At 37.7% G+C, this 27,349-nt stretch overlaps 1 protein-coding gene across 2 annotated transcripts in view; it reads left to right on the top strand.

Annotated features, from left to right (window-relative positions):
* Window positions 1-27,013, top strand: part of ETFA (electron transfer flavoprotein subunit alpha) — a 78,445-nt gene extending 51,432 nt beyond the window's left edge. The window contains exons 10-13 of one of the 2 annotated variants that reach the window (XM_047862785.1): window positions 7,779-7,883; window positions 11,058-11,123; window positions 19,530-19,610; window positions 26,718-27,013. In XM_047862785.1, the coding sequence (XP_047718741.1) occupies window positions 7,779-7,883; window positions 11,058-11,123; window positions 19,530-19,610; window positions 26,718-26,756 (291 nt within the window). In that variant the 3' untranslated portion in view covers window positions 26,757-27,013. The remainder of the gene's footprint in view (window positions 1-7,778; window positions 7,884-11,057; window positions 11,124-19,529; window positions 19,611-26,717) is intronic. The other variant, XM_047862787.1, reaches the window with a different exon arrangement.
* Window positions 27,014-27,349: the final 336 nt, after the last annotated feature.

Here is a 27,349-nt window from a genome sequence, read left to right as displayed (position 1 = left end):
AAAAATTTTTTTTAACGTTTACTTATTTTTGAGAGAGAGACAGTGTGAGCAGGGGAGGGACAGAGAGAGAGAGGGAGACACAGAATCTGAAGTAGGCACCAGGCTCTGAGCTGTCAACACAGAGCCTGATGTGGGTTTCAAACCCACAAACCACAAGATCATGACCTGAGCTGAAGTCAGGCACTTAACCAACTGAGCCACCCAGGCGCCCCTAACTTTTACTTTTTAGAACAGTTTTAGCTTTACAGAAAATTTGCAAAGAAACTACAGAGAATTCCTATAAATCTTGTACTTGGTTTCCCTATTATATTTCTTTAACATTATGTGAACTATTTATTTTTTATAATTGTCAAGACCACAAGATTCTAGAACTTAAGTTTTTTGAAGATGGAGAATTATGTGAAGGCTTCTGTCAAGGTGATAACTTTCTAATAACTTTTTTATTATGGTATAAAATCTAATAAAATCTGCCATTTCAACCATTTTTGAGTGTACAATTCAGTGGTATTAATTACATTTACAGTGTCATGCAACCATCACCACTATCTATTGTCCAAAATTTTCATCACCCCAAACTGAAACTGTATACCCATTAAGTGGTAACTCTCCATTGCCTAACCCCCACCCCTGTTTCTGGTAATCTCTGTGTACTTTATGTCTCTGTGATTCTTGCCTATGCTAGGTATTTCAAGGAGGTGGAATCATATAATATTTGCCCTTTTGTGTCTTATTTCATTTAGCATGATTTCAGATTTCATTTATGTTGTAGCATGTATTAGAATTTCATTTCTTTCTATGGCTGAAAAATATTCCAGTAATCTTCCATGAACATTTTGTTTATCCATTTATCTGCTGGTGGGTATTAGGTTGGTTTGTTTTCACCTTTTGCCTATTGTGAATAATGCTGCTATGAACATTCACATACAAGTATCTGTTTGAGTCTGTTTTTAGTTGTTTTGAGTATACATCTAAGAGTAGGATTGCTGGGTCTTATGGTAATTCTGTGTTTAGCTTTTTGAGGAACCTTCAAACTGTTTTCCTCTGGTTACTTTATAGCTCTCATGAGGTCCTGGGCATAGAAGTTACCTTAAGAATTTTAGAGTAAAGATCAAGAAATGCTGTGCAGAAGCAATGGCCTAACTCTTCTTAGTAGTTTTAGGAAAGCAGCAGCTTGGTAAGTGAAAAGAATACTGCCTGGAGGTCAGGTTCTGGTGCCATCTCTGTTTTGTGGACCTCAATTTTTTCATTGATACAATAAAGTGATTACATAGATAATCTTAGAGATGCCTTACTACTCCAAAATTCTATGTATGTATGTATAATTTAGCATGTTCTGACTTAGATCAACTAAAACCTTGCTGACAAAAAATTTTATAGTCAGATTTCTTACTTGACCTGCTAAAATGCAAAGGTCTGTAATAGACTGATTGTATATCTAAGTGTTTTGATGGCATATACCCAAATATTTCAATGTAAATTAATCACCTGAATAATTTTAGTAAAGTATATAATAATATTCACTTTTTCTGGCTTATGTTTAAACTTGCATTGCAAGTCACAATGTAGTTGATGTTCTTATTTTCTAAAAAAAATCTTTTAACTTTGCATTTGAGCAAATGGGTTATTAAATTTATATTTTGAACTAAATAGGTGTATAATGAAGTATATGCTAGTGGTATAATTTGTCATCTGCTTTGGACATATTGTAACTAAGCTGTTGTGAAGAAGACATTTACTTGGCTTCTTCTGGGGAGAAAAGGTGGGCCGGAGAAAGAATATAGAAGTACTTATGTCTAAAGATGAATTTAGGATTTCAAAGAATCTTTGTCTAAAAAATCCAAGCTATATATTCTGTGCCTGGTAAACACCAAGTCCATCACATTCATGTGAGGAACCTTCAGAGGCTACATGAAGACTGTTACTTTTTTTCCTAAATGGGCTTTCTGGCTTTGCTTCTAGGCCTTTCCCATTAGGTTATTTAGAACCAGATACTGACTTCATTGAAAACTGGATCAAAGTTTTTATCTGAAAGTATTGGCTAGTTTTTAGTACATGTTGTATAAACATTGTCAACAACAATTAAGAAATAATTTCCAACTCTTGCCTCTTCTGTGAGTCAGTCTCTGACGGACTTGTAGCTAGTCTGTGTTTATGGAGGGCCTGCAAATTCCAATTGATATGCAAGTGGTTGGTAGAGAGAGGAATGTAAAAGGTGTAGCTTATGTCCCTTCTCAGAATATGAAACTTATAGCTGTTGTACTAACTGATATCTTTAATAACATGGGATAAAAATTGTTAGCTAAAATTGATAGTACTTTTTTATATATAAACTTCAGTTTATATATAACTTAAGTTTATATATAAGTTAGCTGTTCATTTCATATCATCTTGTGTTAGTGTTTTTTCTCTAAGGTAAATATGCTCACTGCACTTTTATAGACTAGTGGCTTCAGTTGAAGCATATTACCGGTACTATCATAATATTCAGTTATTTGTGGTGTAGTAGAAAATGTACTGAATTTAATATTAAAGTACTTGGGTCAAGAAGCTGGCCTTTTATAGGTACACTATATGTATAACCTTGAACAACACACCAAGCCTGCCTGAGCCTGTGCTTTCTCTTCTATAAAATGGGAATACTTTTAAAAAAATTTTTTATTAAAAAAATTTGTTTAAATGTTCATTTATTTTTGAAGAAGAGTGTGAGTAGCGGAGGGAAAGAGGGAGATACAGAATCTGAAGCAGGCTCCAGGCTCTGAGCTGTCAGCACAGAGCCTGATGTGGGGCTCGAACTCGTGAACCATGAGATCATGACCTGAGCCGAAGTCAGATGCTTAACCGACTGAGCCACCCCGGTGCCCCTAAAGTAGGAATAATTTCTATCCCATAGAGTTATTGTTATAGTTAAGTGAGATAATGGATGTAAGGTACACCATGGAACTCTAATGATTAGTATACCATCTTGACTCCTGATAAAACCTGAGGTAGTCCTAGTATAGGAGCATTGTCTAATGGCTGGGACATACCTTCAGCTTTAAACCAAGAGTATGGGTAATGTCCTCCATTCATGTTAAAACTCAGTTTAGCCATAATCCTGCCTGAGAACTTCATAATATAGGCAGAGAACTGTTGGAGAAAAGACCCATAGATAGTTGTGCCTTGTGTTTTGGAGCCTCTTCCAAAACGAAAAGAAGCTTAACACAATTTGGCAAACAGAGGAAATAGTTTGGCCTTTTAAATGAGCAACAGGATGAAATACAGCAATATTAATGCACAGGAGACTTGCAGTAATTAGAAAATATAGTTTGGTGAATCTACTTCTCAGAGATATTCATTATTTGCTATGATAAATTCCATTTAATTCCTAACATGGCATTTGTCCTCTGTTTGTGTGTTGTGTTTTAGCTGTAACAGTTGCTGTTTAAGGTAATGCCTCTGTAGTCTTCTAAATAAGAAGGTTGAGAAAGCATTTGTTATCTTGTAAAACTGTTGTCCTGTCTGCGACAGTCTTAGGGGTATTGTTTTTGAGCACGTAATATTGGATCTCTGAACTCTAGAATTGCTTTTATGTTCCTTCCCTAGCTCTGGAAAAGGAGGCTGTTGGTAGAAAAGAAGTTTTAAACCTGATTTTTAAAGAGATGAAGAAAGGGTGCCTTTGTGGCTCAATAGGTTGAGCGTCCGACTTTGGCTCCCATCATGAATTTGCAGTGTGTGAGTTTGAGCCCCGTGTTGGTTTCTGTGCTGACAACTCAGAGCCTGGAGCCTGCTTTGGATTCTGTGTCTCCCTCTCCCTCTGTTCCTCCCCCCTTGGCACTCTGACTCTCTCAAAAATAAATAAAGATTTTTTAAAAATTATTTTTAATTTGCTTAAAAAAAATAAAGAGATGAAGCAATGTTGGCTCAGCTTCTCTGCTCTGAAAGCTTCTAATTAAACTAATATATTCTTATTTTGTATAAACAAAAAAGTAAATGTTTACACCTTTCCTTTCTACTTTTTTTAAAGTAAAGCAGATCTGAAGTTGCTATAGGCAGAATACTGCCCAATTCCAGGAAAAAGTGAATGTATGAGTTTATGTCATAAAACTCATGTAATTTCAATTTCATATATATATGTTTTACATAGCCAATATGGGTCTTGGTATTGAAACTGGGGAATGTATCTCTCTATATTAAGATTGTGTTCGAATTTTGCAAAGAAATTTACCCCAACTTTCTAAACCAGTCTAGGAAGTTGGGCGAATTTCTAGCTTTACAGCTAGTGCTAAATGCAATAAAGAAACTAATAGGTATCAATGAAAAGAAATTTTTCCAATACATTATCCCAGAAGAATTGTATCAAATTAATAACTTCCTTGAGATGCTGGTAGTTGCCGCTTTAAAGTGGAATTTAGGGGTGCCTGGGTGGCTGAGTCAATTGACTCTTGATTTTGACTCAGAGCATGATCCCAGTGTCATGGGATTGAGCCCTGCATCAGGTTCCATGCTGCACATGGAGCCTGCCTGAGACTCTCTCTCTCTGTCTCTGCCCCTCTCCCCCACTCTCTCTCTCTCAAAATAAAAAAAATAATAAAAAGTAAAGTGGAATTTAGATAATAGTTGGCTGTCCTTTGCCTTCTACTTTAGAGATTTAGTGATCATTTAGTAATAATAACATTAATAATAACACCAAACATATTTTGAACACTATACATGCACTGTGTTATTTAATAATCACAACAGTTGTATTAGCTGCAGTTATTTATCTCCATTTTGCACATGAGGGGATTGAGATTTTGAGAGGTTAAATAATTTGCCTGAAAACAGATGGTAGGGAAGAGTTAAGATCTGAACCCATCTCTCCCTGATCTTTCTTATTTAGTTATATTAGTGATTGAATAAATGTAGTGGTTTTGTGTTGTGTACTTACGCATTTCAACTTTCTTGAGTTGAGATCTTAGCTCGTTAATTTTCTATCCTTGTTTCCTAACAGAAAAAATTGTTTAAGTTATACATTGTTTTTTGTTTTTGGTTTTTTGTATTACTTTAGCTACATCCTACAGGTGCTGATATACTTTGCCCTTTTTTGGTGTTTTGTTCCAAGTATTTTGTGTGTGTGTGTGTGTGTGTGTGTGTGTGTGTGTTTATTTTATTTATTTGTTTTGAGAGGGAAAGAGAGTGGGGAAGGGAAAGAGAGAGAATCCCAAGCAGTCTCCCTGCTCTCAGTGCAGAGGCTGATACAGGGCTTGAACTCATGAACCATGAGATCATGACCTGAACTGAAATGAAGAGTCAGGTGTGGGGCACTTGGGTGGCTCAGTTGCTTAAGCGTCCAACTTCAGCTCAGGTCATGATCTCATGGTTCATGGGTTTGAGCCCAGCATCCAGCTCTGTGCTGATAGCCTAGAGCCTGCCTTGAAATCTCCCTCTCTCTGTCTCTCTCTCTCTCTCTCTCTCTCTCTCTCTCTGCCCTCCTCCACTTGTGCTGTCTCTCAAAAATAAATAAGCATTAAAGAAAAAAAATTTTAAGAGTCAGGTGCTCAGCTGACTGAGCCACCCAAGCTCCCCTTGTTCCAAGTATTTTTAAATTTCTATTTAAACATTTTTTAAAAAACTCAGATTATTTAGATACTTTTTTTTGGAAAAATATGAGTTTTTAAGGATAGATTTTTTAGGTCCTTCTAGAGTTTTAAGAAATATATTACTTATGAGAGGACAAAACTTGATAGTTTCTTTTCAGAATAAAAATTAACTGTATTAAGCCAGTAGTTTTCGTGTGCTTTTGGTTTTCCTGTAATAGTCCACACTACCTGAAATTTGATGGACTTTTGTCATCATTTATGACACTATTGGCTGCTCTTTTGTTTAATCTTGATGCCTCTCATGCTGGTCTTCAGCTTTGTTATACTACTGACTTTTCCTTTTCTTTCTCTTTCAAAGTTTAAAACAACCTATAAATGCTCTTATTCTGAGCCAATACAAGCAAAGCAGACACGTGAAACTAAAGTCGTTTTATCTGTAGCTCTCCTTTCAGACCATGTGCTACAGTACCTTTGTAGAGTGTACAAGAAAGTTCTTTAGCTTATTCTAAAATTATCTTGGATCTGTGCTATCCAGTACGGTAACCACTAAACTACATGTGGCTGTTGGACACATGAAATGTAAATTAGTCTGAATTGAGATTATTATTAAAATTAATTTCACCTGTTTTTTACTTTATTTAATGTGGCTAATAGAAATTTTAAAATTAAATATCTGGCTCACACTATGTATCTTTTTTGGATTTAACAACATTAGACAAAAATTGGCGTTAGACAAAAATCACAATGTGTAAGTCAGAGACCACTTTCTCCTTAGCTTCTGCACTAAAATCCTCTGGAGAGTAGGACTCAGATAACACCCCTTGAATTCCAGGTTTCCTGCACAAGGTTTGGGTTAAGCAGGAGTGATGTTAGTACATTCTTTCTGAAGAAAGTAACTGAAATTCAAATAATCTACCAGAGAATATTCTGGCCATTTTGATTCCACAGGTTGGTTAGATTTCTGTAAAAGTATTTTAAGACTGTATTGTAGTCATCTTTCTGTTTATCAGACATGCAGGTTTATCAGTAAGCTAGGACCAGTAAAACCTGCATTTAATAGCTTATTTTGTCTGAAGGACTAAGGGAGCCAGAGTAGATGGGATAAGCTGCAAAAGTGGGCTCCTCTTGGGCAGAAGATAGAATTGACTACAGAGCAGTGTCATCCCTTGACCTTTTCATTTCTCAGTGGCAGATACTGAAAGCATTTGCACAAGAGACCAGAGCTCTGTCATACTTTGATGTTTTTTCCCTTAGCTTGGATTATAGATTTTTATTACTTTACCTTAACCTATGTTGCTAGACTGTGAGCTTCTTGAGGACATGGGACAAAGAATCATAGTTGTCTTTATAGCCCCTATAAAGTATAACAGCAGTATCAACAACTATGAAGTCATAGTTAACTCTCGACTTTTTAGTCTCTCAACTTTTTCCTGTTATGGCATACTTAGAAAATTACAGTATTTGTACCACAGAGAATTTTGGCTTCCCTGTGCTTCTAGTCTATACAACTTTTTTGTATGAATTAGGAGAAAAGTACCCCTTTCTCAAGTTACTTTACCGCCATCTGTTGGAAAATTATTGTAATAAATATGCAGTTCTGTAATGACTATAAGTGATGGCTCCCTCCAGAGCTGTTCAGTGTACATAGTACATAGTACATAGTATATAGTACATAGTTGCTCAGCTGTACATAGTAGCCTTGAGATTACCTCAGGAGCCCACCTGGCCATTGAGTGGGCTGAGAAAATCAATATTTGAGCATACCTGAAGGCACATCAGTGTCTTGGGAAACTAGATACTATGCCAAGGACTGAAGCCTCACAGTACCCTTTGAAGTAGGGTTCTTATAATTCCAGTTTTTCAGGTGAGCAAGCTGGGGCATAGAGGCTAAATAGCTGGCCCACAGTCACAGGTCTACCAAGTGGCTGAACTGGAATTTAAACCTAGGCAATGAAATTCTAGAGCCTAGGTTCTTAATCATAGTGATATACTCCTCTTGTAAACCTTTGTTAAACCACACTGGATGCAGACTTTCCAAGCCCTATTCCTGTTTTCATCTCAGCCCACTGTAAGGTATTTTAGAGCCCTGCCCCTGAATTCTTTTGTTGAGCCTGTAGCTGTAGTCTTTTTTAGGTTTTGACAAGAGAAGAGTAATTTGTGCTTTCTCCTACTGGTCCTTGTTTCTGTTGAAGTGAATGCCATCCCTTCTTTCTATTTCAGAATAACCTCTGGTCCTCTTACCACCCTGGTGGCTTTCTTTTTTCCCACAGTCCCATCCCCATTCTTCATTTGCAGAATGACCATCCCAAACTGCTGCCAGCTCATGTAAGTTGATCTAGTCTCACTTCTAGATTCTCTCCCTTTGTTAAGGCTGCTAGGATTTTATCTCCAGAACTACTCCCTACTTCTGTGTCTGTTCCTTTCTTTAATCCTACTTTTCTTTGAACCCTTAATTGCTGTTCTTCCCTCCAAGTCACCTCTCATTTTCTCTCCAAACTATCTTACTTACTATCTGATTTTAGAAGGAAAGTGCCTCAGGGCAGGGATTGCCTTGTTATGTTGTGAAGCAGTGTCTAAAGTGCTCCATAAATTAGCATCTGTGGAGAGTTTTATACATACTAATTATTATTATTGAAATACAGAAATGCTTTCTGAGCCATGAGGAAGCATCCTAAGATAATAGTCTAATTGCCTGTACATGTTTTTTAAAAAAGAAGAAAAAAGTCTCTCTTCCTGCCTCAGAGAGCTATCAGATCTCAGAACAGAAGCCCAAATCCCAGGACTCTTTCTGGTTATTATTTCAATGCTTTTATATTTATTCAGAGAACCATGTTTGTAAGACAGTAAAATAAGATCCCGTTGGTCATGTGAACCTATTTGGACCACTTATACTGGTCAGAGAGGCAGGAATGGCCCCTTGGTTTGCTTTGGCCCAGAATCTTTTATTTCCTTAGTGACATTTATGGTTAAAGTCAATGGTATTCATATCTCATGGGGTTTAAAGTAAATTTCATTTATATTTATGTAGATGTTTACTGCCAGGATGATCATTTTTTATTAGCATTTTATGATGCAAATGGAGAAGCTTTTAAGACTTGTTGAATTTTAATGTAGACATGTATGTTAGAAGGACTCATTTACAGAATTATTGATCCTTTACAATGCTTGCTTTGAGAATACACTTGGAAGAGTGGTTAGTGAGACAGTTTTCTATCTGTACGTTTGTCTTTCTAAATAACTTGCTTTATAAATCTTATTGTCCTGGTTTTCCTGAATGTGAGATTTATTAGTAAGTGTATTTTGATTAACAATTTAATGAATGATCTTTTGTGAAAAAAATGCTAGTCAAAATAAACTGAAATGGTGTTAAAATTATCATTTGAAGTTACCTGTAAATCTTAAATAAAAAAGTGGTGCTTTTTCAAAGAAAAGAAGCTTGTTGACCACTCCATGCCTGATCATATATTACATATATATATAGATGAGATATATACATCTCATATATATGTGTATCTATATCTGTATCTATCTGTATCTATCTGTATCTATATCTGTATCTATCTGTATAGATAGATTGTTGGGATTGGGATTGTTTTTTATCCTTTCCCATACATTTTACTTCCTGCAGCCTAAGACAGTCTTTTAGGCCAAATTGCACTTACTTATCTTTATAGAGCAAGTTGAATTGGGAAACAAGCCCACATAATTTTTAGATGATTTAACTTACTTTGGGGATTAAGTTGTTTCCTTTTACAGGGTACACAGTGGTACCTTGCTGCTCTAGAAGCAGTTGGACAATTTATGCCTTTAAAGATAAGACCCGGGGGATATACCATCCCCTGGCCTGGTCCTGCTGGAAAGAGTTAATAGATTTCAAGCTGCATAAGAGCTTATGGATCATCTATTCTAGTAGTTCTTAGCTCTGGCTGCACATTAGAGTATCCTGTGGAGCTTTTTTAAGAAGCTCTAGTGTTGGGGCTGTACCCCTTCTGTTTGCAATTGGGGAAACTGAGAGAGGGAGAAATTGGCTTGTATCCAGCCACGTACCACACACGCTTAGGTATTATGAAAAATCCTTATTCTCAGATCTTAGTTGAAATGCTGTCACATTTTGGAGTGAGCAGTTATTAAATTAGATCATAAGCAGTGCAGAAAACAGGGTGGGACCACCTGACACTGCCATTGACTTTGAAGTGTCTACCCAGTAATAAAACATACAAAAATAAAAAGCCACCTTCAGTGCCTTCCACCTTAATCATATTGAAGAGAGTCTTTACTGTCAGTTGTGATGAAACCGTAGTGTCAATCTGTTTACATAGTGGGTGAACCCCCCCTACCCAAGGTAGGACTTGCTAGTTCAGTTTAGGTGTGGGGAAAAGCTTTTCAGTTAAAGCTTTATATTATATCCAATAGATAGAATTATATCCAATTATATCCAATAGATAGAATGGAGCAGCTAAGCTCTTTTAATTAAGCACTGATTAAATTGGTTTTCCATGATAGTTTTAATTTTCAAACATGGACACTTTAAATTTTTTAGATAAGGGGACAGAGAGCAGCAGTCAGTTATCATTTTCTTTATTACTTCAGTTATTACTGGGGGTGAAGGGTTAGGAGGAGGCACAAATACTGTCATCAACATTTACTTAGAAACTACAGTCTGGGGGCCCTTTTATTAAGTGCTAGAAATACAAAGGTTATGCCTATGCCTTCAAGAAGTTTATATTCCTTACTTAGGGAGACTGTGTGTGCATGTACACATGCATATGTGTCTGTTAGAACCTCTTGAGGCTGATTTGTAGTTTTGGTTTTTCTGAATATGAAGTCTAATAAATATATCCTAATTATCATTTTTAACAAATTTCTTTTTATGAGAAGCCAGACAAATAAGTCAAAATATATTTTAGTATGTGTTTATATGTTAATGTACATTGTGTGTATATTGTGAATGGGTATATACAGAATGATGAGTTAAAGTGTGATTATCTAAAAGTAGCCCAGGGATGCCTGAGTGGCTCAGTCGGTTAAGCGCCTGACTCTTGGTTTTGGCTCAGGTCATGATCTCGTGGTTTCGGGAGTTCAAGCCCTGTGTCTGGCTCTGCGCTGGCAGTGTGATCCTGCTTGGGATTCTCTTTGCCCTTCCTCTACTCGCGCTTTCTGTAAATGAATGAATAAATAGCCTAAACAAAAAGTGCTACCTCACAGGAAATTGTGAGATTAAGTGAAACAGGTGATGTAAAATGCTTAATATAGTGGTTGGCACATATTTAATGCTCATAGATTCTCATTATCCACATGTTTATTATTCAGAGGAAAAAGAAGACTATGGATTAGGGAGATCAGGGAAGGAGGTAAGCATAATTTAAGTAATACATATTGCATCTTTTCTATTTAAAATATCTTCAGTCTGAGACCTGAATTGCTAATAGCACATACTGTGGAAGATACAATATAATATATATAAGTATGTATTAATGATAATGGTGTCTTTTGTTTCAGGAGCTTTATATTGCTGTAGGAATATCTGGAGCCATCCAACATTTAGCTGGGATGAAAGACAGCAAGGTAACTACACAATAATAATGATCCTAAAAGAAAGATTTTTATATTTTAAAATTTTGGTTTCACTCTGTTTCCATATAGTTATACAGTGTATGTAAGTTCAGCCATTCAGATTAACATTTCTTTCAGGAACTGAAAGAAGTACAAGCTGCTGTTCACTGATTGAAGGTGTACCATTGGTAGGAGAGGCAGTGCCATGTCAGGAAAAAAAAGTGTGACCCTGGGGCACCTGGGTGGCGCAGTCGGTTGAGCGTCCGACTTCAGCCAGGTCACGATCTCGCGGTCCGTGAGTTCGAGCCCCGCGTCGGGCTCTGGGCTGATGGCTCAGAGCCTGGAGCCTGTTTCCGATTCTGTGTCTCCCTCTCTCTCTGCCCCTCGCCCGTTCATGCTCTGTCTCTCTCTGTCCCAAAAATAAATAAATGTTGAAAAAAAAAAATTAAAAAAAAAAAAAAAAGTGTGACCCTGAGTCCCAGCTTTGCTACTAGCTTACCACATGATGTGTCCTGTCTGCACCTCTGTTCTTTTGCCTAACACAGGTGTTGGTTGATGATGTCTGAGGTCCCTTTCAGCTCTGAAATTAGTGGATAGAAAATTTAGGGTGAAAACAACTTGATGAGGTTCTGACCATCTAACTAGTTTATGAGATTTCTCATCCCTGATTCTCTATCTGCTTTACCCTGGTCCCCTAAAAGTCCCACCCTCATATGTCAGCAAAGCTCCTCTTCTCAGGCTGTTACTAAAGTGTGACGGACACATTTGGAGTTGGAGCATCTTAATATCTGAGTAATTGTTAAAAATACAGGATGTAGAGGAAACACTTGATTTTAAATTGCTGCTTGGACTATATCGGGAAGTCCTGTGTAATGACTCTGTGAACATATATTTCAGAATATGACACATTAATTCATGCATACGAATGTACAGTTTGAATTATGAACTTAGTCTTTCATGAAGACAGAGATGCTTCTGACACTCTGGCTTTTATGCATTCAGATGGAAGTTTGATATAAAAGGTAATAAAACTTTTAACAGGTTTAACTTCTAACTTGAAAAAAATGCATCCACTACCTCCTTGTAACCTCTAAATGAATTGGCCCCAAACCAGTCAGATTTCACAGTTGGATGGCAGGTTTCTTTACTGAGATATGAAAACAAGCAGTGCCAATGGGGAAAATGTTATTGCTGCATTAAAGAAAAAAAAAACACTCTAGTACAGTAACCTTAAAAAATAGTTTTAGCTGAGCCAGTTCAGACATATCTAATTCTCCTTCTCTAAAATAAAAGATTCTTCCTGCCAAGAAGTTCCTGGTAAAAATTGTCATCCCATGCCAGCAGGACTAGCTTGCAGGAGAGATGGAGTAGCTAGTATATGTTAAAGCAAAAAGGGAACAATTGAAGTAAGGAGACCAGTGTTCGGGAACAATCTATAAGAAGAAATTTGAGCCAAGAGTTTGTCTGTTTATGCAGTCAACAAATATTTATTAAGCACTTAGTTTGTACCAGATGCTGGGGATGCTTAAATGAAAAAGGCATAGCCCTTGTCATCAGTGCCTTATGTGGGAAACACAACAAATTTTGGTTAAGGTCAAAAATGGGATATTAGAGTAATTGGTTTATATCTGATAATCACATTGCATACAAGCTACAGTTTTAATTAGCATCATGGTATAGTTTAGAGAATATGAGATTTGGTCGTTATATCAAATGAGTCAATGGAATGAAAGCACTTTTTGAACTATATATGTATTAATTTCATTGAATACAATCTGTGCTTTAAAAGTTGTGTAAGGAAGGGGAGCATTCTTAAATACTTTAGTGGTTCCTTGCCCACAGTTGTGTGCTCTTGCTTTAAAAATAACTGCTATACAGTAGGAATGAAAAAGCTTTCAGATGATTAAACTGTCAGATGTTTGACTAGGTGGCCTCCAGGAAAATCATTAACCATCATTAATTAAATAAATCTCTGCTAGTTGCTGTGAAGCAAGCTTACATATTCCCAGAAGAGAAACACCTCCATACAAATCAAATGCTTGTGATTCAAAATGTTAGTCCTTGTGACTTTGGATTTAAGGTTCATATTGAAACCATCATTTATTGTCTTTGACCACACATGTTTCTCTGGAATAGTAGTTACCTGGACTGCACTGTGCTCTAATCTCAGATATTCTGGAATATTTTCATCTCTTTGAGGGACCCTAGAGGAATTACACATATGTCATAGAGCCTATATTTTAAGCCAGCCTATATATCAAAGTTCTTCTAAAATGTGTTCCAGCTGTTTTCATGTGATAGAGTAATAGGCATTAGAAACTTACTTTTACTTCTAGAGAAATGAATTATTATAATCTATTAAAATAACACCACATTAGGGGTGCCTGGGTAGCTCAGTCGGTTAAGTCTCCACCTCTTGATTTCCACTCGGGTCATGATCTCTCCATTTGTGATAATGAGCCCTGCATCAGGCTCCTTACTGATTTTATTTTATTATATTGGCTTTTTGGGATTCTCTCTCTTCCCCTCCCCCACGTGCACATGTTCTCTAAATAAATAAACATTTTTTTAAAAACATTTTTTTAAAGCAAAAATAACACCACATTAGAATCAAATATTAGAGTCAATACTTTACTTATTTTGAGAGTGAGTGCACACGTGTACACGTGTGCATGAGTGCAGAGAGAGGGATACACAGAATCAAGCAGGCTCTGGGCTGCCACTGCAGAGCCCCATGTGCGGCTGGAACTCACAAACTGTGAGATGATGACCTGGAGCCAGTATCAAGAGTTGGACGCTTAACCGACCGAGTCACCCAGGTGCCCCTAGAGTCAAAACTTTAATTGCAGTGGTGTTAGAAGCACCTATGGAGAATACCAAACACTTTGTAACATATACGTAAATCTGTTATTAATAAATTGGATAATTGGTAAATGCAGCACCTTTTTGTGTGACTATTTCTCCTTAATCTGTTACTAATTGGTCATTATAATCCTTCATGTTAAAAATTTTTGTAGGAGATAAGAGGACCTTTTGGTAGTTCTTGTAGGAGACATAGTAATTTATTATATTATATTTGCTGCATACCTAAGGACTTAAACCTTTTTGTTTTAAAGTTCCTTACTAACAGGCTGACTAGGTAACTTCTATATTGTAATAAAGACCCAGGATAATAATTTAAAAATAGTAAGTGGAATGCAGTATATGGAAGATAAATAGTTTGAGCTACAAACTATATGAATTAGGGTGTGGATTTGTTCTGTTTTTGTTTTTGTCTTTTTTTTAAGTTGAAATCCAACATTTAAAATCACAAGTTTAGGAGCACCTGGGTGGTTCAGTTGGTTAAGCGTCTGACTCTTGATTTCGGCTCAGGTTTGATTTCACAGTTGTGAGATCAAGTCATGCATCCAACTCTGTGCTGAGCGTGGAGCCTGCTTGAGATTCTCTCTCTCTCTGTCCTTCCCAGACATGCACATGTGCACATGCTCTCTCTCTTTCAAAAATAAAAAAACCCCGCATTTAAATTTATATATTGTTAACAGGACATAGAAGATATTAATCATTTTATAAGTGAAATAAGCTAAAAGTTGACTAATCATAATAAATATCTAATGATTTAATAAAGTAGACTTCTAACTATCATATTGAATAAAACACACCAAATATAAGGTACTTAATTTTTCATTCAAAGGTTTTATTCAGTGTATCTAAAGTTTTTTGGGGCGCCTGGGTGGCGCAGTCGGTTAAGCGTCCGACTTCAGCCAGGTCACGATCTCGCGGTCCGTGAGTTCGAGCCCCGCGTCAGGCTCTGGGCTGATGGCTCGGAGCCTGGAGCCTGTTTCCGATTCTGTGTCTCCCTCTCTCTCTCTGCCCCTTCCCCGTTCATGCTCTGTCTCTCTCTGTCCCAAAAATAAATAAACGTTGAAAAAAAAAATTAAAAAAAAAAAAAAAACTTTAAAAAAAAATAAAGTTTTTTGATAAACTGCAGAACTTTTCAGTTACCTTTTGTTTAAGTCAGATTATTGAGGTATAATTTATATATAGTAAAATTCAACTTTTTAAGTGTACTCTACTTAAAACAAAATTCTGTGGTAAAATACACATAAAATTTACTATCTTTACCTTTTTTAAGTGTAGAATTAAAAATTGTGTACACATTGTCAGTGATATTAAATTATTCATAATGTTGTGCAACCATCACCACCATCCAATTCCAGAATTCTTTTCATCTTGTAAAATGAAACTCTGTACCCATTAAACAATAAGTTCCTAATTTCCCCCCATACCTCCCACCTCCTGGTAACCACAGTTGTTATACTTTCTGTCTCTATGATTTTGACTATTCTGAGTACCTCAGATAAGTGGAATCATCACATATATTTGTCTTTTTGTGACTGGCTTACTTCACTTAGCGTATGTTGTTAGTGTTCATCCATGGTGTAGCATATGTCAGAATTTGCTCCTTTTCTGGACTGAATAATATTCTGTTGTATCTGTATAACACATTTGGCTTATGTATTTATCCGTTGATGGACACTTGGGTTGCTTCCATATTTAGGTATTGCAAATAATGCTACTGTGAACATGGGTGTGCAAATATGTCTTTGAGCCCTGTTTTAATTTCTTTTCAGCATATACCCAGAAAGTGGTATTGCTGGATCACATGGCAGTTCTACTTTTAATTTTCTAAGGAACTGCCATAATGTTTTCCACAGTGGTTGTACATTTCACATTCCCACCAATGGTGTACAAGAGCTCCAATTTTCCACATTCTTGCCAATACTTGTGGCTATATATATTTTTTAATAGTAGCCATTCTAATGAGTGTGAGGTGATATCTCATTGTAGTTTTGATTTGCATTTCCCTAGTGATCAGTAATGTGGAATGCCTTTTCATGTGCTTATTTGGCTATTTATGTATCTTCTTTGGACAAGTGGTTATTCAGGTTGTCTTTTTGAATAGGCTTATTTGGGGGTTTTTTGTTCAGCTTAGAAGTTTTATTAAAAAATATTCTGTATATTAATCCCTTTTCCAATGTATGATTTGCAAATATTTCTCCCTTTCTCTGGATTGATTTTTTACTCTGTTTATAGTGTCTTTTGATTCACAACATTTAAAAATTCCCATGAAGTTCAGTTTGTCTTTTTTTCTATTATTGCTTATATGTTTGATGGACTATCCAAGAAATTATTGTCAAAAACAATGTCATGCAGCCTTTCCTCTGTGTTTTCTTCTAAGAGTTTTATAGTTTTAGTTAGGTCTTATGCTTAAATCTTTGATCCATTTTGAGTTACTTTTTGTTTTGGTATTAAGTGTCCCAACTTTATCGAGTTTTCCCAAAACCATTTGTTGTAAAGGCTCTCCTTCTGCATTCAGTGGTCTTGACACTCTTTTCAAAAATCGTTTGACCATATATGTGAGTGTCTATTTCAGAGCTCTCTCTATTCTATCCCGTCCGTCTGTATGTGTGTCTTTATGCCAGTACCACACTGTTTTAATTACTGTAGCTTTGTAGTAAGCTTTGAAATCAGGAAGTATGGGTCCTCCATCTTTGCTCTTTTTCTAGATTGTTTTAGCTATTCAGTGTCCCTTGAGATTCCATATGACTTTTAGGATAGGTTTTTTTAATTTCTGCAAAAAGAATGTCATTGGAAGGACAGTTTTGATGGATATAAAATTTGGGGTCAACAATTTTTTTCTTTTAGCGTTTTGAATATATCAATCAGCTCACTGCCTTCTGGTCTCCAATATTTCTGATGAGAAATCTGCCAATATTGAGGATCCCTTGTATGTAATGAGTCTCATGTCCCTGTTTTCAAGATTCTGTTTTTATCTTTGGCTTTTGAAAGTTTGACTATAATGTGTCTTGTGTGGGTCTCTTTGAATTCATCTTTCTTGGAGTTTGCTGAACATCTTCGATGTTTATATTAATGTCCTTCATCAAATTTAGGAAGTTTTCAGCCACTGTTTCTTCAATTGTTTCTGCCTCTTTTTCTTTCTTCTGGGTCTCCCACAATACATGTTTTTGTTTGCTTGTTGTTGGCCCACAGGACCCTTCACTTTTCTTTAATCTTTTTCTTTCTATTCTAAGGACTTGATAATTTTCATTGTCCTACTTTCTTTTTAAAAATTTTTTTTAAATGTTTATTTGTTTTTGAGAGAGAGAGACAGAGTGCAAGTGGGGGAGGGGACAGAGAGAGAGGGAGACACAGAATCCAAAGCAGGCTCCAGACTCTGAGCTGTCAGCACAGCGCGATGCAGGGCTCAAACCCACAAACTGCGAGATCATGACCTGAGCCAAAGTTGGATGCTTAATTGACTGAGCCGCCCAGGCGCCCCTCCATTGTCCTACTTTCAGGTTTGCTGATTCTGTCTTCTGCTTGTTCAGATCTGCGTTTGAGTCTCTCCAGTGAATTTTCTATTTCAGTTATTATATTTTACATCTCCAGAATTTTCTTTTTGGTTTCTCTTTAAATTTCGCCTCTTTTTTGATATTTCCATTTTGTTCATACATTGCTAGCTTGACTTCCTCCACATCTTTATGATTCTTTGAGCATCTTTAAAATGGTTGTTTTAGGGGCGCCTGGGTGGCGCAGTCGGTTAAGCGTCCGACATCAGCCAGGTCACGATCTCGCTGTCCGTGAGTTCGAGCCCCGCGTCGGGCTCTGGGCTGATGGCTCGGAGCCTGGAGCCTGTTTCCGATTCTGTGTCTCCCTCTCTCTCTGCCCCTCCCCCGTTCATGCTCTGTCTCTCTCTGTCCCAAAAATAAATAAAAAATGTTGAAAAAAAAAATTAAAAAAAAATAAAATGGTTGTTTTAAAGTCTTTCTATGGTAGGGCTGCCTTTGGATCTTTTTCTTTAAAAAAATTTTTTTAAATGTTTATTTATTTTTTAGAGAGAGAGAGACAGAGCATGAGTGGGGGAGGAGCAGAGAGAGAGAGAGGGAGACACAGAATCTGAAGCAGGCTCCAGGCTCTAAGCTGTCAGTACAGAGCCTGACACCGGGCTCGAACTCACCAACCATGAGATCACGACCGAAGCTGAAGTCTGACACCCAGACGACTAAGCTACCCAGGCACCCCGGATCTTTTTCATAGGCAATTTCTACTGATTTTATTTTATTTCTTTTGCCTTTGAATGGAATTTTCCTTGATTTTTTTTTTCCTGTTTCTTAGTATGCCTTGTGATTTTGTTGTTGTTGTTGAAAACTGGATATTTAAATCTGATAATATGGTATTCCTGTTAATCAGATTCTCCTCCTTTCCCAGGGTTTGCTGTTTGTTTTTTAAAAAAAAAATTTTTTTTTTAACATTTATTTATTTTTGAGACAGAGAGAGACAGAGCATGAATGGGGGAGGGTCAGAGAGAGAGGGAGACACAGAATCCAAAACAGGCTCCAGGCTCTGAGCTGTCAGCACAGAGCCCGATGCGGGGCTTGAACTCACGGACTGGACCATGAGATCATGACCTGAACTGAAGTCAGACACTTAATGGACTGAGCCACCCAGGCGCCCCGCTGTTTGTTTTTATTTATCGTCCTTTTTTGATTGTTGTAGGCTCTTTGCCAAAGATTAACCTGAGGTATAAACTTAAGGTCTTTTTGTGTCCTTTCTCAGCCTGAATGTGTGGCCAATTTGTAATTTTCCCTGTATCAGCAGTTGCTTCTGAGAAAAAGAGAACAATGAAGGGAGGCAGAAGAAGTGCTTTAAGGCTTTAAATCCCCTGGAGGTAACTTTAGCCAGAGTAGGGGAGGGACTTGCAACAGTGGGGAAGTGCAACAGCAATGGCCATCCTCCTCTTTGTATGCATCTCTTTGATCAGAAACAGCAGTCAGTAACCAAAGCACTGGTCCCCCAGTAGTTGGGGGACAAGAGTTCTTTTTGCCCACTCTTGTTCCTGCAGGCTGTGTGCAAGCTGCTCCAGGAATATGTGCACAGCTGCTTGCCACTGGGGGTGGGGACTGTTACTGCACTAAAGCGCTGCAGTTTACTTTGCAAGCCATGCCCTGGAAGTTGCAAGCTCCAAGAGTTCCAAAATGGTTACATTAGACAGATTCTGCCAGTGCAGTTGTTAACAGTCTAGATGGGGAGACAGATTGCTGATGCTTCCTACTTTGCCATCTTCCCAGAATCCTCTCCTCTGATTTATTACTTCCTAAAATATTTTCTTTCCATAAGTCAGAGAAGAACTTAGAAAAATAATGGTTTAAAATCTTTTAAAATACTGTGATGGGCTAGTGGGGAGTGGGAGATAATTTTGTTATGTGCCAACCCAGAAATTTATAAATTTACAATATGAATCAGATTAATCTTATTTGGTAGACATTTTTAACCATATAAATTTGTTGTTGGGAATGTTAAAATACAGCCATCAATCTATATGTTTTCTTGATAAAGGCCAAACTCTTTATTTCACAGACAATTGTGGCTATTAACAAAGACCCAGAAGCTCCAATTTTTCAAGTGGCAGATTACGGAATAGTCGCTGATTTATTTAAGGTAAGCTGGCCATCAGAGAGGTGGCTGTTACCTAGCTTGTCATCCAAGAACCTTTTAGAGTTGGTAGAAAAGAGGCTATTATAGGAAAATCTTGTATGTGTGTGTATTGTGTGTCTTTATATATCAATACATTTACCAGTTTTGAGCTACTTAAAGTGAAGTTGTCCTGATAAATACATGACATTTATATAAAGTGTTATAACTTTCCCTTTAAGAGGGAGTCCATTGGGGCCATTTCTGTTTTTCGTACTAACTTTTCCTCCCACTGGTATATCTTAGTGGTCAAATGACTGCCGTTAATTACTGTTCTTACGGGGGCGCCTGGTTGGCTCAGTGGGTTAAGCTTCCAAATCCTGATTTCGGCTCAGATCATGATCTTATGGTTCCTGGGTTCGAGCCCCACATAGGGCCCTGCGCTGGTGGTACAGAGCCTGCTTGGGATTCTTTCTCTCCAGTCTCTCTCTCTGCCCCTACCCCGCTTGCTCTCGCTTTCAAAATAAATAAACTTTAAAAAAAAAAAAGAGGTAATCCATATTGTCTTTAAAATATCCACATGACTTTTGGCATCTCGTGTGCATAGTTAGTACACAATGTGAAGTGATTCAGGTAATTATAACCTAGAATCATATTTGACAGGTACCTTAAAGAAATTCACATCAAATACCCTCATTCAGAAATTTGCCAACAATGCTACAGCTTTTCAGGGAAAGAGGGGGCATTCAAGTCCATTTTATCTGACTCAACAAGTATGCTCTGCTTGAGAGTTAAAGGCCTTCCTAACCTGATAAATGTAGGGGAGAACACTTATTTCCCACTCTTCATAGTCTTCACTGTTTTGAGTGTTCTTTCCACCCTGCCACCACCCCTGTAGTTACCCTACCCATGAGTGAAATTACTTTAGTGATATTGATGTGCACCTGATACTCATTTGGCCACATTTAAAGGTGATAGCTCATGCATGGCCTAACTGCTTTTTGTCCCTCAGGGCCTGCCTACAAACTTCTAGGTTGCCTAGAAGTGCAGAAAGCACTCATGCAGGCATTGAGGCTCTGAAAGTAGCATCTAGCCCAGGGAGAAGTCGGTTTGCTAGAGTGAGGAACCCCTTGCACAGAATTACAGTGAGCTACCGCGGGCCTTAATAGAGAGGCTGCAGCCTGAGAATAGAGCCAGGGTGGTCCTCTTGGCAAGAGGATTGGCCCATTACCACGGCTCCACTAACAGTGTATATGATCCAGATAAACTAATGAGTGTATTTTGAGAACACGTCTAAACTGTGAAGTAGGTGTTCATAGGGCATCCTTCACCTCAGGAGCGCCCCCCACCCCATCCCTCAAAGGGCCTGTATCTTGCCCTGGAAGAGTACAGCCCCACTTCAGTGATCCTGGGGTCCTATAATTTAGGATTTAGGTAGTTCTTCTGCAATTGTTACTTGGCCCAGCTGTGTAAGAACAATATATATAAGTTTTAAGTTTATTATGTTGAGAGAGAGAGAGAGAGAGCTAGCGCACACATGCGTGGGTGAACAGGGGAAGGGCAGAGAAAGAGGGAGAGTCCCAAGCGCAGAGCCCGACGTGGGGGTCAACCTCACAAACCATGAGATCATGACTTGAGCTGAAATCAAGAGTCTGATTCCTAACCAACTGAGCCACCCAGGAGCCCCTGTAAGAACAGTAATTAATGGCAGTCATTTGACCACTAAGATATGCCAGTTGGAGGAAAAGTTAGTGTGAAAAACAGAAATTTTTTGTATCTCTGTACAAGGATAACTTTGTTCAAGTACCAAGCATTTAGCTCCAGTGAGAAGGGGTAGAGGGGTAAAGACCTTTTAAATAAAAAATATGAAATTAAACACTTCTGAACCCTATCCATGTATTGTGTTGACACATTTGCAAACAGACATCTACTGTAGTTTGCCTTTTATTTTTCTTCAAGAGAATATTTTAATAAATTTGCAAGTTGTTTTGTTTATGTTTTTCTGTTAGCGTATTGTATATTACAACCTACAGACAGGGCTTACTTGATAAATGGATGAAGTATTAGTTGGAAATTTCTGATGTTTATACGGTGGACACCTGCCTTGGGGCAGGAGCATCTTTGTAGCAATTACTGATGGAATGGTATCACACACACTGTGCTTCTTGCATTTAGGGGAGCTCCCAGGTTTGACATGAGAGAGAGACAGAGAGGTATGTGAGCGAGTGAGAGCGTGTGTGTGCTGAGGTATCTTGTTGAGAGTCCTAGGATAGTAGAAGTGGAAAGGGACCTCAAGAATCATTCAGTTAGACGATTTCCAACTGGAGATTCTCAAGCTGTTCTTGGTGTTTTAAGAAGCCTACATTTGATAATGTGTTTGGACTGAGACCTAACGTTTATTTGCTTTTAGCTAGAATTATATTAAGTTAGTGATTATCTCATCCTGCTCCGAAGTTCTGAAGCACAGTTATAGTTACCTTTAATTAATATAAAGGGAGGAAAGTTAATCCTTTAAAAAGAAGTCTGATTAGATTATAATATATCAAAAATATTGCTTGGGGGGCACCTAGCTGGCTTGGTTGGTAGAGCATGTGACTCTTGATCTCGGGATTGTAAGTTCAAGCCCCATGTTGGGTATAGAAATGACTTTAAAATCTTTAAAAAAAAATTACTGCTTGAGTTGCAGCTTCCCATTAGCTACTACATGTATAACACAAATGAGTCATGTTCTTTTTTAAATTGTCTATGTCCCAAAGAGATGTGATTTGGGGAAGTTATTCTGCAAGTTTTTGGTACAACTAAGGCTCCTGATTCCATCCTTTCACTCATCACCCTGCCTCCCCATCTCATCAGGGGCTGCCAGGTGGTTCACCACTACTGCTCTTTAATAAATGGCAGTAAAAAGGACTGCACCTTTGGCAGACTCTGGGAACTTAGACAGTATCCATCAGATTGTTTTGTCAGTTGAAATCAGAATGAGTATAATATAGATGAATATTGTAGTAATTCTGACCGAAGAGTGGACAAGGTAGTATAGTGACTATACTCTTCAGGGTCACCCTCTGTCTTTTAAAAATCAAATATTTAAAGGTATAACAATACATAAAAGTACAATTATGCAAAATATGAGTGAGTGAGAGCATAATCTATTTCAGATTAAGACTTTAAAGAAAATACTGTAAGTCAGGGGTGCCTGGCTAGCTCAATTGGGAGAGCATGCAGATCTTGATCTCAGGGTTGTAAGTTCAAGCCCCACGTCAGGCGTAGAGATTACTTAAAAAAATAAAATCTTAAAAAAATATAAGTCAAATAATAGTTATGTAAAAAGGACTTTTTTAGACTAAATTTCTGTGTAAAATTTTAAATTTCAAACTATCACACATAGCGTGACTAATAATTCTCTAAGTGATACAGTATCCACCAAACTTCATGTCTGGAGTAAATGTAAATGTAAATTTATTCTTTAATATTTATTGTTTTATTTCACCCTTCAGTAATCATGAGTTAGAGATGACAAGTTGTTTTTTTCTTAATATAAGAAAAATAATATGGTACAGTAGTTAAGAGCTTTAATTCAGATTCTGTCTTGGCCACATACTAGTTAAATTATCTTGGCCAATTACTTAATTTTTCTGAATGTAAGCTTCCTCAAAAGTAATATAAATAATATACTACCTACCTTACATGGTTGTATTGAAAGTTAAATGAGATTATGCTGTACCTAGTACAGTCTTGGTTAAATATTAGCCTACCTGTTTGTATTTCTTTTCATAATAGGTACATAATAGGTGTTCAATAAATGGTAAATATTATAATCGGAGTCAGAGCGACAGAGCACAGGACACCACCTGACTGGTTGTTGTTGTTGTTTTTAAAAGCTTTCCTGAGGGGCGCCTGGGTGGCGCAGTCGGTTAAGCGTCCGACTTCAGCCAGGTCACGATCTCGCGGTCCGTGAGTTCGAGCCCCGCGTCAGGCTCTGGGCTGATGGCTCAGAGCCTGGAGCCTGTTTCCGATTCTGTGTCTCCCTCTCTCTCTGCCCCTCCCCCGTTCATGCTCTGTCTCTCTCTGTCCCAAAAATAAATAAACGTTGAAAAAAAATTAAAAAATATAAAATAAAATAAAATAAATGCTACTGTGAGCACTTAAGCTTTTATACATACATATATGTTTTTATCTTGTTTGGGTATATATCTAGGAATGGAATTTATGGGTCACTTGAAAACTCTATTTTTAGCATTTTGAAGAACTGTCAGATTGTTTTCGAAAGTGGCTGCCCCATTTTACATTTCCACCAATAATGTATATGAAGGCTCCAATTTCTCCATACACTCACTAACACTTCTTACTATCCCATCTTTTTTGTTATAGACTTCCTAATGGGTATGAAATGGTAACTTGTTGTGGTCTTGATTTGTATTTCCTTGATAGCTAATGATGATGAGCATTTCTTCATGTCTTTATTGACCATTTATAATGTATTTTCTTTGGAGATATGTCTGTGCAAATCCTTTGCCCATTTTAAAGTTGTGTTATTTGTCTTTTTGTAGTTGAGTTATAAGAGTTCTTTATATATTCTGGATACAAGTTCTTTATTAGGTATATGATTTGCAAATATTTTCTTCCATTCTGTGGGTTGACTTTTCCTTTTTTCTCTCTCCTTCTTTCTTCTCTTTTCTTTTCTTTTCTCTTGCAATTTACTTATTTATTTTTATTACTGCCTTTATTAAATGAGTCATGAATCAGGCAGCATCCCATCTAACAAGTAGAGGGGAGCTCCTGTCTTTTCACTTTCTCGGTGTCCTTTGATGCATACAGGTTTACATTTTGTTGAAGTCCAGTTTATTTTTTCTTTTATTGCTTGTCCTTTGGTAGGGTGTCATATATGTGAAACTTTTGTCTAATCCAGTACAATGATTATAGGCCTACAAATATCTGTTCTAAGTCCCCACTTGATTTCCTTTGGGTATATACCTTTGAATTGCTGGATAATGTGGTAATTCTGTGTTTAGCTTTTCAAAGAATCTCCAAGCTGCTTTCTCTAGTGGCTGCACCACTTTACATTCAGCAGTGTGCAAATGTTCTAGTTTCTCCACATCTTTGTTAACAGCTGTTACTTTTCTTTTTTAAATATTTTAAGACAGAGAGAGAGAGAGAGCATAAGTGGGAATGGGGCAGAGAGAGAAGGAGACACAGAATCCAAAGCAGTCTCCAGACTCTGAGCTGTCAGCACAGAGCCCGACGTGGCGCTCAAACTCATGAACTGTGAGGTCATGACCTGAGATGAAGTCGGATGCTTAACCGACTGAGCCACCCAAGCACCCCAGAATATCTTATTTTAAATGTAAATTTATTTTCATTTAGTCTTACTGAATAGAGAGCTGCCTTTACAATATCTAAAATAAAAATAAGAATCCGGGGGCGCCTGGGTGGCACAGTCGGTTAAGCGTCCGACTTCAGCCAGGTCACCATCTTGCGGTCTGTGAGTTCGAGCCCCGTGTCAGGCTCTGGGCTGATGGCTCAGAGCCTGGAGCCTGTTTCCGATTCTGTGTCTCCCTCTCTCTCTGCCCCTCCCCCGTTCATGCTCTGTCTCTCTCTGTCCCAAAAATAAATGAACGTTGAAAAAAAAAAAATTAAAAAAAAAAAAATAAGAATCCGGATCTTTGAGTTTGCTCAGGCTATAAGATAGTCAGTGAACCGGAGTTTGCATTTTCTTTTCCCTAAGTAAGGCATTGTGTGGTATGCCTGGAAAGTCTGAGGTTGATCTAATAAAAAAGGATATAGATGATGGACAAAGTCCTCTTAACCCTATTTTGGGTCTTGTGGCAGGGAGACGTTCAGTAAGGTTTTTAAAAATTGTGTGTTCTAACTCAGGTTAAATGTTTCATTTAAAAGAAGTTGTTGGGCTCTAGCCTATTTTTCATGAAACATGTCGGTCCCATGTGAGGCTTGTTTATTAGCATGTCATCTGTGTGACTGGCATAAGCTCATGGTCTCTCCACTGAGGAAAGCTGGGACAAGTGGTGCCAGCACCTAATGCTGCCCCTGAGCTAATGCCTGCTGGCTCCATGGTAAACATGGGCCTTTTAACAGGCTGGAGACAAAGTGACATTCGGAAGAAACAACATGTCGACAATTTCCTTAATAAATTTTGTACGAACACATTATTTCCACCTAATGGAAATGTAGCTCTCTTAAATAATTGAGAGGCTATATTCATCAGTGGCGAGTTCAACTGGCATCTCTCTGAGCTAGGACAGTCGACAGCCCCATGGAAGACTGGGTAATTGATGTTTTACACAAGTGGCTCGGCTAGTTTTCAGGTGGGCTCCGTGTGACCCTCCCCTGCAGTCCCCACTCACAGCCTCCTCTTGTCCAGGCTGAAAGCAGCTTCACACTGAAAGTTCCAGTTGCAGCCCCTGAACTGCCAAGACTAAGGGTTAGTAATTAATCCATTTTAAAATGGGAGCCAACTCCGTCAGTTTTCCTTCACTGTGGTTTCTTATTTTGTCTGTTGACCAGACATGGCATTAGCACAACCTTTATTTTCATAAAGAATGGTGAAAGTGAATGTTCAGCGTGCAGCCTGTTTTTAAGTGCAGAAAGATAGTAACGTGCTGAAGAAGCAACTGTAGTGTTTGTGGAAGGAAAGATGAGTGAGCAAACGAACAAGGAGAAAACAAGTGCTAGGGGGGCCAGCAAGAGTCATGACTAAGGAAGAGACTTTGGTATGGACTTTGAAGGAAAGGCCAGAGTACAATAAGGGAAGGAAGAATGCCCAGAAAACATGAAGGTAAAAAATACACATTACTCTCCTCACAAAAGAAAAATTGGACTCCTGTTTCTGTGGTGCCTTTGTAAGGTTGTGGTTGTGTCAGAAAGGTTCCTAGGCAGTGCGTGGGCCAGTGGTCCTGCCAGCCGTGTGTCTGGGTGGTTTCTCCCTGCAAACGTGTATAGTCTTCCCACAGATGGGAGGGAGGCCACCCAAGGGGGGAGTTGGGTGGGGGAGGGGCACCTCGTGCCTCAGCAGTGATGCGCGTGGCTTCTTTTGGCCTCCGTGTACTTCTTAAGGAGCTATGACTGTAGCGCACTAAAGGCTCAAATTGCTTAATTACTTTAATTTTTTTTAATTTGCAGGTTGTTCCTGAAATGACTGAGCTGCTGAAGAAAAAATGAGTTACCATATTTCAAGAAGGAATATATGTCAAAGTATTCAGTTGAAGTAGAAATTCATGGCTAGTATAATCAAAAGTATGAAGAGCTAAATATCGTAATTTAAGAAAAAATTCTCACAGATGCCAGAATGCTTTTTCATGAGCCTGTTATTATATTTCTTTTTAATTATTTGTGGTTCCAAACAATTACTTTTTGAAATTTTCTAATTCTGTAATAAAATATATAATAATAAAACATTTCCACAGCTTTAAAACTACTACCAGAAATATGCCTAGCTTCATAAAGAAAAAAAACTGAAGAAAATGAGTAAAAATTGATTTTTTCTTTGCCTGTCTTGTCCATGGAGGACTCTGGGTTTTATGCAAGATTATAAAAACGAATGCTCCCACCAGACTAATCATCTTAATATGATTATTGAGAGAAGGGAACTAGATTGGCAAATTCAGCTAAAAAAGCATGAATATTATCTTAAATATATTCCAGTCTTCAGAAAACCATAACTAATATGACAAAAGCAGATCTGATAAACCTGAATCTACTGAATATATTTAGTTGGCTTAAGTTAAATTTAATTTTCCATTTCATTTTAAAGT

This window comes from Prionailurus viverrinus, chromosome B3 (genome assembly GCF_022837055.1).
Source record: "Prionailurus viverrinus isolate Anna chromosome B3, UM_Priviv_1.0, whole genome shotgun sequence".
Taxonomy (NCBI): domain Eukaryota; kingdom Metazoa; phylum Chordata; class Mammalia; order Carnivora; family Felidae; genus Prionailurus; species Prionailurus viverrinus.
This window is presented reverse-complemented; position numbering and strand designations above follow the sequence as displayed.